General features: G+C 42.8%; 1 protein-coding gene across 2 annotated transcripts in view; it reads right to left on the bottom strand.

The window, feature by feature from the left end:
* Slc44a5 (solute carrier family 44 member 5) overlaps positions 1-17596 on the bottom strand; it is a 273492-nt gene that overhangs the window by 37772 nt on the left and 218124 nt on the right. Inside the window, exons 4-5 of one of the 2 annotated variants that reach the window (XM_021195891.2) lie at positions 14481-14565; positions 3150-3234 (exon numbers count right to left, since the gene is read on the bottom strand). In XM_021195891.2, coding sequence (XP_021051550.2) covers positions 3150-3234; positions 14481-14565 — 170 coding nt within the window. The remainder of the gene's footprint in view (positions 1-3149; positions 3235-14480; positions 14566-17596) is intronic. The other variant, XM_029537997.1, reaches the window with a different exon arrangement.

Here is a 17596-nt window from a genome sequence, read left to right as displayed (position 1 = left end):
ATTCTAAGTTTCTGGACTAATATCCACTTATCAGTGAGTGCATATCTAGTGACTTCTTTTGTGATTGGGTTACCTCACTAAGGATGATATCCTCCAGATCCATCCATTTGCCCAAGAATTTCATAAATTCATTGTTTTTAATAGCTGAGTAGTACTCCATTGTGTAAAAGTACCGCATTTTCTGTATCCATTCCTCTATTGAGGGACATCTGGGTTCTTTCCAGCTTCTGGATATTATAAATAAGGCTGCTATGAACATAATGGAGCATGTGTCCTTATTACCAGGTGGAACATCTTCTGCATATATGCCCAGGAGAGGTATTGCTGGATCTTCCTGTAGTGCTATGTCCAATTTTCTGAGGAACCGCCAGACTGATTTCCAGAGTGGTTGTGCAAGCTTGCAATCCCACCAGCAATGGAGGTGTGTTCCTCTTCCTCCACATCCTCGCCAGCACCTGCTGTCACCTGAATTATTGATCTCAGCCATTCTGACTGGTGTGAGATGGAATCTCAAGGTTGTTTTTGATTTGCATTTCCCTGATGATTAAGAATGTTGAACTTTTTTCAGGTGTTTCTCAGCCATTCGGTATTCCTCAGTTGAGAATTCTTTGTTTAGCTCTGTACCCCATGTTTTAATGGGGTTATTTGAATTTCTGGAGTCCAGCTTCTTGAGCTCTTTGTATATATTGGATACCTCAGTACCATTTGTAGCTTTCTTACTGCTAGAATGTCTTACTCATCTGTGAACCCTGTGAGCTACAATGTCAACCGGCCATCAAGATGTGTGCACTGGTGCATTAGCAGCATAGCTGTTATGTTGGTAACCAGAATCAAGATGTGCACACTGGTGCATTAGCAGCATAGCTGTTATGTTGGTAACCAGATGCCTTCTGATTGGATTTGAAGCCTGCTCTACAGGAGGGAATTTAAACCTGATACTATACACCTGTTCAAAGGTGCATAGGCATCAAATATACAGGCTGGGGTGGGCTGGGGTGGGGGAGCTATGACAGTTGTTTTTCTGAATGGACGTGTTTTAAAACTGCTTTCTAAATATTTATATTTACATTTTTCTATCCATAGGTTAGTACTTCTCTTGGCATTGTTTAGAGAAGCTCTGCTTGCAGGAGATTATAAATAATGCAGAGATGAACAGCTGGTCAAAGCTCTGGTAGTTGTTCTTACTGGCACTTCGGTAAGCACAGCTGCTAAGTGAGCTGCTTTCACACCTTTTGACGTGTTTCTACTGTCTACAAGGGCACTTGGTGTTGACCACACATCTCAGTAGGAGAACTAAGTGCATACCTCAAGTCTCACAGTAATGTTGTGTGATAGCCACAGGAGTCTAATGCCTTCTAAAAGTCTGACAGCCTAAGACGAGCCATCTTCATGTCCACTCTTCCACAAGAGTCTCCTTTAAACTCACATAATACGTACTCTCTGACCCTGCTGTCTCTGTCTGTCTGTCTGTCTGTCTGTCTGTCTGTCTGTCTGTCTCTCTCTCTCTCTCTCTCTCTCTCTCTCTCTCTCATACTCATATACCTCTAGCAGAAGCATGGAATGTCTTAAAGCTGCATATAGAGACACTGACAGCATCTAACATGTCCACATGTTTTATAAGAAGGTCAAAGTTATTATCAATGTGAATCGGAAAAGTTCACTCTGATTGGAGCCAGGGTGAATAAATCATGAACATGTTAGGAGATTCCTCAGTGACATGCTAACTTTGACTCCTGGCTCATTACATGGTGGAAGACAGAAGAAGATGGATACATTTTGCTGTGTTTATTAAAGTGAAAACTCAGAGTCAATATTCTCTTGAGATTCACATAATGCAAGATGCTGCTTCTGAGGCCCTGACAATTCTACACTTACAAGTGTACACACAATGTAAACTACACATACAAACTGGTGCATTTGCAACACGAAGAAGAAAGCAGTTAAATGGAAAAAAGTAGTCTGTCAAAGAGAATCATAACGAACTTCAATTAAAAGATAAATGAGTTTAAAACAACCACAAAACCATAGCAACTGCTCTTTCTTCTTTTCCTCTGTCAGACCAAGTTGTTCACTTCAAACGAGATGCTGATTAGAAGCAATCAAGCTATAATTAGCCAAGAAGGTCACACTGAAGCTGGGTATCCAAATTGATGCTGGCCCATTATTCAAGGGCTTATGACCATACTGCCAACTGACAAAAATATTACGCATGGAATATAGATAGCTCTGATCTATGGATACACTATTGCAGGGCCAACCAATGCAGAATGCACAGCTGCAGCTGCAACATATTCTGCTGAGCTGTGATTCCTATGGATTTCACAGGACACTTTCAACACCATTCTTCATTGTTACCATATCAATTCAGGTGATTCAACACTATTATAAATAAGGATTGTGTACCTGGGAGAGTGAGTTGTACTGAAGATTAAAATACTACATTTGTTATATATACATCATATACATATATATCCTAGATAATCTAGGAAAACATTTATGAAACTAACAAAGGTGATTTTTGTTTTATTATAGGGAATTTGGTGTGTGTGGTGTACTGGAAAGGATGGGAAGACGGCCATTCATTGATTTACTAGCTTGTTCATTGCATAGATATTCTCTGATCACCTACTCTAGGGGGTCTGGAGGTGATGTGAAAACCGTGGGAGACAAACCTGGTGAGAATCCTTATCCTCAAGGCATTTGCCCCTTAATTCAGGGAGAGAGACAACAAAACCTTTCTTTTTAGTGAGATTGTGTGTGCCCATGTGTTCAACGTGTGTGAGTGTAGGGGTTACCTATTCCAACAGATGCAGAAATCAAAGTGCAGAAACACAAGAACCACGAAAGAGCAACTGGCTCTTCCAAACAATCACACTCCTCAGTAAATCCATCCAAAGATAGAGAAATGGCTGGAGCAGCCGACAAGGACTTCTGGACTGTGATCGCTTGGAGAAGCAAACAGTCACTGTCACTGAAGTTCCCTAGTCACTATGACACAATTTACCTGCACCTTAGCTTTGATCGAATGTGAGTGAACATGACATGATGCTTACATGTTCTTACTGCATGCAGACTCGACATGGGATTTCTGAATCTTCTCACCCAGCCTGAGGGACTGCTAACACCAGCATGAAGGCGGCCAGCCTTACCTGTGTGGTAGAGCACTGTAGTCGAAGCATCATGGAAGGACCGGTACATCTAAAGATGTTAAAGTAAAACAAAACTGTCTTGTTCCTGTTTTTAAAAAAGAAAGCATAAATATTTTCAGTGACACTAGGAATGCATACTAAACCACAGAAACATTGAATTCATTGCCTTTAAAGGTCAGCTCCATTTTCTGTATGTGGGTGCAATGTATTCTCAGACTGCCTTTACATTGCCTAACAATCAAAACTGTTTTGTAATTATTAAAAGTTGAAATAAATTGTTCACCAGCAAGAGATTGTATAACACAAGGCAAATGATTACATTGTCTTGGAAATGATATTGATACACATGTTTAATGGAAGGAAAATTAATAATATATCTATTTTAGAGAGGAGCTTACTTAAAAGATAATTAAAATACTATTTTACTATGTATTAGTATAGAAATACATATAGAAATAAGTATTAAATTATATGCAAAAAGAAATCATTATATCTAAGTTTGAGGATTATATTTCTTCATTTAATTTTTGTATTTAAGGATTTCTTTAACATAAGCATGTATTACGGTAGTGGTATAAAAATAGAGAGTAGTTACACTTTCTACTGCAAATTATAGTAAGTGGCAGTCATGAGCTGGAATGTTACCCTGTCAGTTGATATTACATTTCGATTATAGGGAGATGAAGATCACACCAGCTCTGCCTACTTTGCAGTGATGTGGAAAGAACCCAAGATGACACTGGACTCGGGCAGCTATTCCATTTCAGGGAACAAAAGGAAAATGTGGGCATTGATTGTACATCCTGCCTCCTCTCCTTATGGACTCCAGAGTCCATGCCTGGATACATGAATGGGGAATTAGTGTCTTTTCTCTAAGCTCCATAGAGGATTCAGAAACTGATGGTCTCTGTCTTAGGAATTACAGCCCCAGGGCTAGGGATGTAGCTCAGTTGGCTCAGTGCTTCCCTAGTGTGAATGAAGCCCTGGGTTTGATCTGCAGCACCCCATAAAGTCCAAGCACAGCATTAATGTCAGCATGTGGGAGGTAAGGGCAGCTAGATCAGAAATTCATAGTTGTTGTCAGCTACATCACAATTTTGTAGCCAGTCTGCATGAGACTCTGCCTCAAAAACAAAACAAAACAAAACAAAACAAAACAAAAAAAAACCAAAAGCCAGAGGTTTAACAACTCAAGAATAATTTGTCCCAAGAAATTGTCCAAACCCCTAGTTAACAAATTTTTTAACCCAGAATTGTTCCTGTCCAAAGGAAACACAGGGACAACAAAATGGAGCAGAGACTGAAGGAAAGGCCATCCAGAGACTGCCCCACCTAGTGATCCATCCCATCTGCTGACAATAAACCTTATTCCTGATGCCAACAAGCGTTTGCACACTAGGGAAGCACTGAGTTTAGTATGGCTGTCCCTGTGAGGCTCTGCCAGCACCTGACTAATATCTACTCATAGTCAACCATCAGACTGAGCCCGGGGACCCCAATGGAAGAGCCAGGGGAAGGACTGAAGGATCTGAAGGGGATGGTAACCCACCATAGAAAGAACAATATCAACTAACTGGACACGCCCCTCCCCCCAAAACAGTTCCCTGAGACTAAATCACCAACCAAAGAGTATACATGGAGGAATCCATGGCTCCAGCTGCATATGTAGCAAAGGATAGCCTTATCTGTCATCAGTAGGAGGGGAGGCCTATGGTCCCGTGGAGGCTCGATGTCCCAACATAGAGGGATGCTAGAGTGATGAGGCAGGAGTGGGTGAGTGGGTGGTGGAGCACCCTCATAGAGGCAAAGGAGAGAGGGGATGGGATGGGAGATTGTGGAGGGGAACCTTAGGAATGTGGACAACATTTGAAATGTAAATAAATAAAATAACCAGTAAAAAATATTGTGACTACAAATGTAGCCTAAATGTACGAGGGACATTTGAAAAAAAAGAAACTTTCTACATAAGATCAAACTCAGGAATGTAGGCAGTTCTCTGTGGGAGTTTCTACTAGTTCTTCCCTTCTCTCCTACCATGTCCTGATCTGAACATCTAAGCAGAACTGGCTGGAGGGAGTGGGAGAGAGAGAGAGAGAGAGAGAGAGAGAGAGAGAGAGAGAGAGNGGGGTTAGCTGAGAAGCTGGGGCCCAAAACAGCCACCTCTCTATTCCAGGAAGCCTATAGGGCCAAGACAAGAACACAGCCACACATAGGGACTGTGTGTGACAGAGAGAGAGAGAGAGAGAGAGAGAGAGAGAGAGAGAGAGAGAGAGAGAGGGGTGGGTAAGGTACAGGAAAGTTAAGAAAAGTTCCATTGAGGAGAGGTGGGTTGTCTTTCCATGAGGACCTCTTAAAGAACCCGAAGTTGCCCTAGGAAGGACAGACTAACATGTCATTTTTCAGCTGATGACCTCACCTGTGGAAGGCCTGCCTCCGTGACTGTTTGAGGAGGTTGAGAAGAGAGAACTTAAAGGAGTTTGTGGACCAGAAGGCCATGGTGAGGCAGTCTGGTGCAGAAGGACTGGACTCAAATAAATGGGCTTAGCTCTTCCTGGCTGTAGAAACCACGGAGCTGACACACCAGGGACAGAACTGCAGGTGTGCGGAGGGGAACAAACCAAGGCTGGCATGTCACCTCAAACAACTGAGTAAGGAATCGCCAGTGTCCCGTATGAGATGTGGTGTTTGCATGGGTGTGTAATTGTGTAATGTAGATGTGTATGCACACATGTGTCCATGCATGCAAACGCCAGACATCGACACTGGGTGTCTCCTTTGACATCTACCTTATTTTTATGGATGTTGGAGAAAGAACCTTCGATCATCAGCTTACTAAGTCAGCCTAATTCCTAACTGTGTTCTAAACATCTGTCATCTTACTTCAAACAACTAAGAACGTCCTGTCTCTCACAAGGGATGCCCTTCCTATTACTTGACACCAGGTTGTGTAGTAATGCTCACAGAGCCATCTCTTTATTTTGAGACAAGATCTCTCATTGAAGCGGGACCTTATCCATTTGGTGGTTTAGCGTACTGACTGTCAGAATGACTGACTAATACACTCCAGGGATCTGCCCATCTCAGTCCTGTGAGTGCAGGGGCTACAGATACTCACAGAACCCAAATTACATAGGTGCTGGGGATTCGAACTGGTCTGCATGTTTATGTGACAGTCACTTAACTGGTGGGTTGTTGTTACTGTCACAGTGAGGGTACAATTCACTCGTCGTTGGTGTTCACCTTGGGTAGGCATCTAAACGCCACCTTGGTCTTGCAGTAGCTATGTGAGGTAGAGATTATGAAGATTTCTGGGGCTCTGAATGCCAGAGATCTGCTGGCTGCCAGCCTCGTTGAAAAATGTTAGCCCCAGGTTCAGGAAAAGATCCTGCACAAATGCACAAGGCGGAGGAGGATGTCCTAGATCTGACCTCTGAGGACACACAGAAGTGTGCCCACCTACACATTCATGGACAATAAGTACAGTCAGACATAATACATAAATTTTACTTTTATTTTTGAGATTATAATATAGTCATATCGTTGCCTTTGCCCTTTCCTCTCTCCAACCACGACATGCCCCTCCTTGCTTTCTTTCAAATTCATGTCTTCTTTTGTCATTAATTGCCGTTATTGGCACATGTATGTACATATATTACCAAATATAACCTGTCTGGTCTGTATAAAGCTACTCATGCATGCATTTGTTTTCATGGCTGACCATTTGGTACTGGATCATCAGCTGACGTGTTCTTCCCTGAAGAAGACACGTTGCCCACTCGCAGCCTCCTCAGTCGCCTGTGGTTCTTTGTGTAGGGCTGAGGCTTTCCCTGTCCCCTTGGCATGTCTACTGACATCATCCTTGTTCAGCTCACGTTTTAGCTTGGTGAGATTGTACTGATGTAGCTCCTGACATTCCTGAAGACACAATCTCACAGCAAACTCCCTTAACCTCTGGCTCTTACAATCTTTCTGGCCCATCCCACGTCCTTGATGTTTTCTGAATATTAGGTGTGGGTGTGTTTCGTAGACATATCCATGGGGACTGGGTTCCACAACTGTGCATTTTGATTGGTTGTGGTTTTCTGTGATGGTCTCCATCTGCTGCAAAGAGAGCATCCCTTGATGAGGGGTAAGGACCACACTTAATCTGTGGGCGTAAGGACAGATGTTTAGAATGTAGTTAGGGATTAGGCTGTTTTAGTAAAGGCATGGTTGAAGGGTCTCCTCCAAGATCCAGAAAAATAATGTGGGTATTAATAAAAATGAAACCCAGTGTCGATGCCTGGCCTCCACAGGCATGTGCACCTGTGTTTATTACATTACACATGCACATACCCAGGAAAACACACACATACACATACCTACAAAGATTCATGGAGACCCGAGGGGAAGGGGGAGACCTATTTTGAATGGAATTTAATTTGACTATAAAGAAAAATGGGATTTAGACAGTATTGTATTAAGTGAAGAGATCCTTCCTTAAAGAATTTTATATACTCAGATCCTAGCTCTGTGTGTGTGTGTGTGTGTGTGTGTGTGTGTGAGAGAGAGAGAGAGAGAGAGAGAGAGAGAGAGAGAGAGAGAGAGAACACGAGCATATGCATGTATGTGAGTATAGCCTGCATAACCTGTGCTACCCTAGAAAGGTGACCATGGAGGGGAAAGACTTGTTTAGGTGGAAGGCAGCAAGACATGGAGGTGAACTGGAGTCTATGGGGATGGGGCAGAAGAGCACACAGCATCAGGGAAGTGGGGAGATGAGGCCTGAGAAAGATCACCACAAACAAATTCCCTTTGAAAAATGCTGCCACAAAACCTGATCCTTTGTATGGTGATTTTAAAACTTAATTTTTTGAAGAAAAAAAAAACTTGTGCTGAATTGTGAGGTTTTCAACTCTAAGAAGTATGCTATTTCAAACACTTTCCAGAAGGAAAGGTCAGAGCCCAGCACACCACCAGATTGGCCTTAGACATTCTAAACACAGAACGCAATGTCCTCAGGTTCCTGGGGGGGGAATTACCTTTCAATCCACTATTCTATATAGTTGGCCATAAATCAGATAGAAAGAAGGGAAAATTATATGAGAGAAAAAGCCATTTCCAGAGCTCCACACTCTTTCCTCCTGTGAACTCTGATCTCAGGAAGGTAGCCATGGATGTCCTCCACCAAAACAAGCAGTTAACAAAGAGGGGAACCTTCTCAGAACAGAGAAACCAAAGACAGAACGTGTATTCTAAGAGAATGGTTTCTGTTTAGTTGAAATCAAAATTTAACTGGGCATTCTGTACATTACTTGCTAAATTTGGCAACTTTTAAACAATGATCAAAGCTTGTGAGAAGCCAACAGCTAACCACAGTGTTCCTGACTGGACCAAAAGCATCTTCACTGAGGTGAAGATGGCCATGCAGTGAGGTGAAGATGGCCATGCAGTGAGGTGAAGATGGCCATGCAGTGAGGTGAAGATGGCCATGCAGTGAGGTAAAGATGGCCATGAACTGAGGTAAAGATGGCCATGCTGTGAGGTGAAGATGGCCATGCAGTTAGGTGAAGATGGCCATGCAGTGAGGTGAAGATGGCCATGCAGTGAGGTGAAGATGGCCATGCAGTGAGGTGAAAATGGTCATGCAGTGAGGTGAAGATGGCCATGCAGTGAGGTGAAGATGGTCATGCAGTGATGTGAAGATGGCCATGCTGTGAGGTGAAGATGGTCATGCATTGAGGTGAAGATGGCCATGAAGTGAGGTGAAGATGGCCATGCAGTGAGGTGAAGATGGCCATGCAGTGAGGTGAAGATGGACATGCAGTGAGGTAAAGATGGACATGCAGTGAGGTAAAGACGGCCATGCAGTGAGGTACAGATAGCCATGCAGTGAGGTAAAGATGGCTATGCACTGAGGTAGGTCTTTAGAGAAAGCAGACTCCTGGGAGAGAGAATTATTTGAATCTGAACATGTATGGTGGTCCTGGCAGTGGCTATTTGTGTTAGTTAACACTAGACAAAGCAACTGAAGGAAGGAAGAGGGTTATTTTAGGCTCATGGATGCACTTTATGATGGGGAGTCAAAGCAAGATTATGAGACTACTGATCACATTGCATCTGTGTTCAGGAAATGGGGAGCTGTGAATGCTGGGGTGCCACATGCTTTCTCCTTCTGATGCATTCCAGGACCCAAGCTCAAGAACGTTGCCACCCATGACCTTCTACTTGAAATTGACCTAATTTAAGAACTCCTCCCTCACAAAGGATATGCCAAGGAGTGATTTCCATTGTGATTCTAAATTGTGTCAAACTGACAACCAACATTTATCATTATAGTACTTAAGATAAAATCCATAACCAAATAAAAATTTTATTAGAATTCTGTGTGAAGTCTGTGTGTTTCTCTGTGTATGTGTGTGTGAGTGTGTGTATCTGTGAATATGTTTGGTGCGTGTATCTATGTGGGTGTATGTCTGTGTGTATATGTCTTGTCTCTGTATGTCTGTCTCTGTGAGGGTGTCTGTGTGTATATGTGTGTGTGTGTGTGTGTGTTTCTCTATGTTGAGACAAATTAAGATGCAGGCTGATCTTACACTATTATTAAAGTGCAGTTAATGATTTTATATGGGAGCTTTGTAGAAACAAAACATAGCCTGGCGGTGAATAAGAATTATGTAGTTACAGTAAAATCAAAGTCATTCACTGCTTCCAACTTCTGGTATCAAACACAACAGGACATACCAGGCTCTGCTGAAGTTACAACACTGAGTATGCATGGTGACAAAGTGGACCATTCAAAGGAGAAAGTAAATGTAAAAACTGCATAATGGAAAAGAAAAAGAAAACCAGAGGGAAGATGTGGGGGCGGGGGGATATTACTCTCTTGCACAAAGAGGATCCCAGACACTGTCAAGTTAGGACAAGAAGTAGAGGGACATTATCAATATTCTACTGAAAGGGGCCAGAAAGCAATCTAAGCTCAGACATGGGGGTGTGGATAAAAAGAGGAACAAAGTTGGTTTTCCAGGGCAGGTTATCAATGGATACCACCTAAAGTTTACAAAGTATCAACTAATAGAATAAGAACACCACCAAAAGATACTTTTATTAAATTGCCAAAACTAAACCTGAGACAGGAAAGAGTATCTCTGTGGAATACATTATGGGCAAAAAGTCAAGGTGGGTGGCCACTTCTTTTGTTACAGTTTCTTCATTACCATGTAATTTGCTTTCAAGTACATATAGTTATTTTAAATTTTAAAATTTGGCGCAAAATGTTGCATACTATCCCAGGTACAACATGTCTTCTAGAGACACAGGATCTATGTCCAAATTCACACAAAATTTAAAAATTAATTCGAATAGGAGGATTGGGGTTGGTCACATATTCGAACAGATTTGTGGGACAGTCATCATTTTGTGAATGGTTCTATGGTGACCTGAAGGTTGTTTTCCTTCCCAGTCAGGGATCTGTGCTCAATCTGTGTTGAAAACCCTCCCAGCAATCTTTGTTAGTTGAAGTTCTTGCAGTACCCAGAAGGTGGAGCCACAACCAACCAAATTCCTGCTTTCTAGTGGACCGGCTAACAGGCCTTGAAGCCAAACATAGTGAGCAATTTCCCCTGTGCATAGAAAGTTACACAGTTACACCTAGCTACATTTCTGTGCCCTCTGAAGCCCTGGTTTCATCTGGTTTGGAATTTCAGGAAACTATCAGTGTTTCTCCCACAGTCCTTTCCACTGGGAGTAAATAAAGCATAAAAGACAGGGTTCCTCACTATCCCAGGTACGGCAATGCCCTCTCAAAACAAGGCTCTGTGCCTAGTTATGAGGAATCCCTTCTACATATTAAGAATCCAGGGACAACTGCAAGGCTATCACAGCACAAATACAATCACTCCGGTGGTTACACTGACCAGAGTGTGGCCCTGACTTGGGTTTACTCATCCTGAGATGTGCCTACTGTGTTCTGGCACAGAAATACCTTTTTGTCAGCTAGTCTTAGGTCAAAAGTTACATGAAAGTCCATTTCAATGCATCTGGTATGCTTTGGGGTATGTGTGTGTGTGTGTGTGTGTGTGTGTGTGTGTGTGTGTGTGTGCATGTGTGTACGTACTCTAACCACAGATGTCATTCCTTAGGCATCAACCACTTTTTATTTAAAGACAGGGTTCCTAACTGGTCTGGAGTTCACCAAGTAGGCTGGTTGGCTGGTGAGCCCCGTGATCTGATACCTGCCTGCCTTGGCTCCCCAGCACTGAGGTCACAAGCATGGGTCACCATACCCAGTTTTTAAAACATGGGTTGAATGGACTGAGCTCAGGTCTACATGACTACAGAGCAGGCACTTTACTAGTTGCCTGGAAGGCTGGAACAACTTTCTCCTTCCACTGTGTGTGTTCCAGAATGAACTCAGGCGGCCAGGGTGGCAGCAAGAGCCTTTACCCACTAAGTCATCACATGGCCCAACTTTGCTTCTTGAACTGAACCGTATTGGGCACATTTCCATGTCAAAAACACAACTGTACACAATACCTTGAAAGATTAATGTTATTCCGTTATGCAATCATATCAGAGCCCACCTAATCAATCTCCTTTGACAGACAAGCAGACTGTTTGCATTCCGTTCTGTCTATCTCCTAGTACTGGCTACAATTGCTTGTTTACTTTCATTGTTGCTGTTTTGGCTGTGATGGGAGACAGTATGAGTCTCTCTGAAAGTTCTTCCCAAGGCCACCCACAAAGGCTAGGTCCCAGTAGGTGACAGTATTGGTAAATGCTTGAGCCTATCAGAAGTAGGTCCTGATGGGAAAAAGTAAGAACACTGCGGGTGCTGGGAATTGAACTTGGGTCCTCTGGAAGAGTAGCCAGTGTTCTAAACGCTGTTACTTCTCCAGCCCCCTACTTAAAACATTTAATATTGAGCGAAATTTGTCTTGCTTTAACTGTTTTTACTTACCCGTCAAGTCTATATGCATAATTTAAAATAACTTTTCATTAAAATTTTAAATTGGTACATTTTACTATGGTAATTAAAACAACAACTCCACCATATTTGTCTTACTTAGGATTACTAACGCTGGGCTGAAACACAACAATCAAAGCAGTCTGAGGAGGAAAGAGTTTATTCAGCTCACCCTGCCATGCCTCAGTTCATCACCGATGGAAGCCAGGGCAGGAACTTAAGCAGAGGAGGAACCTGGAGGCAGAGGCTGATGCAGAGGCCATGGAGGGTGCTGCTCACTGGCTTCATCCTCAAGGCTTGCTCAGTTGGGTCTCTATAGAACCCAGAATCATCAGCACCACCCACAGTGGTGGTGGGGGGGGGTGGCAACATGTCAATCACTAATTAAGGAAACGGCCTACAGGCTTGCCTACTGCTAGATGCTACAGAGCCATTTTCTCAGTTGAGGCTCCCTCTTCTCTGATGACTCTAGCTTGTGGCAAGTTGATATAAAAACGAAGCAGGGGGCTGGAGAGATGGAGGTCATGAGTTCAAATGCCAGCAACCACATGGTGGCTCACAACCATCCAAAAATGAGATCTGACGCCCTCTTCTGGTGTGTCTGAAGACAGCTACAGTGTACTTAGATATAATAAATAAATCTTTAAAAAAAAAATGAAGCAGTATAAGATCCAATGACCTCTTCTGATCTCATGAGTATCCATCCATACATGTTTACACACACACACACACACACACACACACACACAAATAGTCCACTTTTAAACTATTGAAAGGCTTAAATAATATAGGCTTACAGTTCAGAAAAAGTATAAGTTTATCATATAATAATTTTGTAGGAAATTGAAAATATAAAAATCTTATTATCCAACAAAATGTTTTGAAATAATTGGGGTTTTTTTTTTTTTTTTTTTTTTTTTTTTTTTTGAAGTTGGGAAAAAAAGTTTGTCTCCTGCTTCATCCTGCTTATACAAAAAAATAAGTTCCAGCTAAGTTGGAAGTTTAAATATATAAGGAAATTACAAAAAGAACTATAGAAATACAAGCAAATGATGTTCTCAGGATGATATCGCAGATGCAACTAAAGAGCAGTATGAACAGAATTGGTTATTTCTGTCCTGGGGTCTGTTAGGTTTCAGGAAATGGAGGGACCAGAACTGACACATATTGCTGAAATCTGTTCCATCTCAAACTAATCTTTATCAGACATCGTATCTGAGTAAATAGCTTGTTAGGCAAGAATCATTTATGGATAGTGTTTATAGACTGCACTTTGGGGGGGGTCACCTCTTTGTATGAGGTAAATGGGTCAGGGGATCAGAACTGAAAGACTTGTTATACAAACCCTGCTAAAAATCACATTTAAAAGTACCTGAGGATCTAGAGAGTTCTATGGGGTGTGTGTGTGTGTGTGTGTGTGTGTGTGTGTGTGTGGTGAGTGTGTATGTTTGTGTTTTGTCTTGCTTGTTTTTGTTTTCTAAGGTTAAAATACATTTATAGCCTGGATTCAAATTTAGTTGAGGTATCTGTTACACCGAAGTTTTTTGTAGGGAAACGTTCCCCAAATCTGCCTTGATTTGATCCTAAGGATTTCCTGCTCTCTCCTCCAGACTTCCAGGTTTTATGGTTTCTCTGCAGTTATTCTGCCTGTGGACTCTTCAGCTCGTTAGTGAATGCCCGTCTTTGAATCGATACATCTCTTGCCATAATAATTCTCAGTAATGGGCGGCACTACAGACACACGGCACTACAGACACAGGACTGAACGTTCTGGAATGTGTTTCTATTGCAACCCTCTTGTTAATGGAACTTAAGAAAGAAATGGACCATGAGAAAGGGAAAAAAGTTTTTCTAAAACTGTGAGTTATGGGTTTTGTCTGTCTGCTTGATTTTAGGTAAATAAATAGAAAGTGTGCTTTCAAAAACAGACACCTCTGTTATGATTGACATTGGGCACGCCTCCCCCCCCCCCCCCCCCCGCTGTCAGGGCACTGACCGCCGTTGTCAAATTGCTCCCAAAGAACATTGAAGACCTAGGAACACTACAAAAGTCAGAATGACTGTCCGTAAACATTATAGCAAAACCAGCCCAACAGCAGTATGATATAGGCAGTTCAACCACTGCTCAATATGGCCACAATAGCCCAATGCCAAAGGGCATGCTCTAAACATGGCCGCTGGTCCCATTCTTACTTTTGACTTTATTTTCCCTAATCTGAGTGGAGATGCAGAGCATAAAATCTCCAAACCACTTGCAGCGTCTGTAAGAAGAGCCAGGAGAAACCTCCTGAGTCTCACTCAGCCTACCTACCAGGTCCCATGAGACTAGGTTGATGTGTATACACTCTGGCTTAGAGAGTAAGAACATGGGTGGCCATACTCACTCATTGGGGGTTCCCTTCTGGCCACAAAATTGTCCCTGGCTGTCTGTAGGATAGACCATTTTCCTGGGGTCACCATGTGCCCAAGCTGTGGGAACAAGAAAGGACAAATTCTCCATCAGCACCATCTGGCTGAAGGCAGTTTAATTTGAGAGATTAGAATCGCCAGGGCAACACTCACCTCTTCCCCCTCAGTCATAGAACACTATTGATTTTCTTCAAAGAGTAATTTCTTAATGAAAGGAAAAATGATATGTGCGTGAATTGGTCTGAAAGCATGCTTTTCTCCCCTCCAGATTCATCTGGGCTGCAGCCAAAACATGAGGTAACGCACAGAGAAAATGACAGTTATTAGAGGGAGGAGGAGGAAGAGGGGGAGGAGCAGACAAAAGCTCACTTGGAAAAGAAGACGCCTTTTCTAAAGCTCGAGCAGAAATGACTTCATACCAGCGCTGATAGATTTGCACCAAGCAGAATGAGGTAATGCTTTGGGGGGTTCTACAGAAGTGAAAAGACACTGCAAAATTCAGCAGCATTTCTGATTTCATAGGGCATTCAGAAGGCAAACAAGGGTCTAGCAGAGGCAACCCGCAGGAAGGGCCGCCAAGTATTTGTCAGATAATCTCAGAGCTTAATACAAGCACTCTACGCCCCTGACCTCGGTATAATAAGGACTCGGGGGCATTTTCTACGGAGATGCTTGGCTCTGCTCCACACAAGTTTGTCGCCTTTTTTGTTTGTTTCTATGTGGATTATAAACTTGGCCTGACAGCTAGAACCTACAGAAAGCAGTATCTACCACTAAATTAGCTAATGCTTGTTTGTTGTAACTGAATTTTTCCACCGTCTTCGGTTTCAGCAACACAGACTCTAAAAGCCCAGCTTGCAGATGAAGATGCACATTTGTCCTCTGCTCTGGTAACGTTGCTTGGCCATCTCCAAACACACACTTATTGGATCTGACAGTTTGCCTTATAATCCAATCACCCTTCTACACGTGGCTAGTGTGACCAGAGATGATAAAAAAAAAAAATAAAAATAAATCAATTTTCCAAAAGATGACAACAGTAAGGAAGAGGGTCTTTTCCTCGGTATCGTTCTCGTCAGCCCAAGCTTCTCTGTTCAGGGTTAAGAATCAGGAAGGCTCCCTTTGTCTACTTCACTCTAATGCCATGGAGGCCAAACAGCTTCATCTTGAACTCCATCTTGTGAGATCTGGGTAGCTCTTGGTGGCCATAGCTTCCTGCCCTTATTCTCCAGAATGAAGAAAGTGAAGTATAAATAGCTGTGTAATGACATTGGGGGTGCCCAGCACTCACTCAGACCCTCATTACATTTTTTCTTGTGCCTCAGTTTCTCCATATTGGCTAAGCCTAAAGAGTAAGAGAGATCCGATCTTATCCAACACTGTTTCTTTTTTCAACTCTGTGTTTTAATGTGCCTCTTTAGCTTTGTCTTAAAATGTTTTACCCTTTTTCTCTAAGTAATTATAACCAAGCATTAGACATCTGATTCCTTTTCATGTAATTTTTCTTTACTCTTGAGGGTTTCATACATACACACAGTGCAATGCAATCATGCCCTCCCCAACTCCCCCATATCACCCCAACTCCCCCCCAACTCCCCCATATCACCCCAACTCCCCCTCCAACTCCTCCTCTAGGCTGTTTGTTTGTTTGTTGTTTTGATTTGGTTTTTCGAGACAGGGTTTCTCTGTATAGGTCTGGCTGTCCTGGAACTCACTCTGTAGACCAGGCTGGCCTCGAACTCAAACAGAATCTGAAGTAGTGCTGGCCTCAGTGGCCTTTAAGAGTAGGTAGGAGACACTATAGCATCTGGTCTGATGGCCTCTGTCCCTGACCTTGCCCAGTGTCACCTGATGATGACACTGAGTCTTGTAGAAAAGCCCACAGGAGGGAGGCTAATGTCCATATTCCCAACACTTGGGACCCTGGGCTACAGAACGTGGACAACATGGTGAGTCTCAGGCTAACCTGGTGAGTCTCAGGCTAACCTGGTGAGTCTCAGGCTAACCTGGTGAGTCTCAGGTTAACCTGGTGAGTCTCAGGCTAACCTGGTGAGTCTCAGGCTAACCTGGTGAGTCTCAGGCTAACATGGTTAGTTTCAGGCCAACCCACATTGCAGAAACTTGAGGGGATGGAGTGAGAGACAAGGTTAGAACAGTGTCGAGGGTCCAGCCTGCCCTCACTGTACTTTTCAGTGATGAAAAATCTCTATCTTAGCAGATAAGGTGCAGACTCTGGAATTAAGCCATCTGGGTTACGAACAAAACCAAACAGCAGCTCTCAGAGCGGTTTGTATACACTTGAGTCAGTCCACTCATTAGCACAATGCTTTAGAAGTAACCTTGTGTGTTTGTGTTGTATTCGTGCATCAATGTATGTGTCTGTGTGTGTGCCTATATGTGTGTTGTAGGTGTATGTATGTGTGTGTGTCTCTGTGTGTGTCTGCATGTATGTTGTATTTGTGTATATATGTGTGTGTCTCTGTTCATGTCTGTGTATGTGTATATGGGTGTATGTGTTTATGTCTGTGTATGTGTGTATGTGTTTATGTCTGTGTATGTGTGTATGTGTTTGTGTGTGTGCTTGTGTGTGTATCTGTATGTGTGTGTGTATCTGTGTGTGTGTGTCTGTGTGTGTGTCTGTGTATGAGTGTTGTATGTGGGGAGTGTATTGGGACTGGAGGTCAACCTCAGTTGTGATTCCTCTTGTGCTCTTCACCTTGTGGTTTTTGTTGTTGTTTTGTTGTTGTTCTGTTTTGTCTTGTTGAGACATGGTCTCTGTCACCTGGAACTCACCAATTCTGCTAGGCAGACTTTCAAGTGAGCTTCCCCAGAGCAGGTATCTCAGATTTGCACCGCCACACCCAGTTTTTTAAATGGCTCCTGGGGACAGATTGGATGCTTACATGATAAGATTCGAAGAGATGGCGCCAACTTGCCCTCTAGAGATAACTTTAAAGGAACACTTTACCTGAATCTGACACTTACTTATATGGTGTGTGTGTGTGTGTGTGTGTGTGTGTGTGTGTGAGAGAGAGAGAGAGAGAGAGAGAGAGAGAGGTATGAGGAAAGAAAAGGAAACATCACACTTTGC

This window comes from Mus pahari, chromosome 4 (genome assembly GCF_900095145.1).
Source record: "Mus pahari chromosome 4, PAHARI_EIJ_v1.1, whole genome shotgun sequence".
NCBI classification, from domain to species: domain Eukaryota; kingdom Metazoa; phylum Chordata; class Mammalia; order Rodentia; family Muridae; genus Mus; species Mus pahari.
This window is presented reverse-complemented; position numbering and strand designations above follow the sequence as displayed.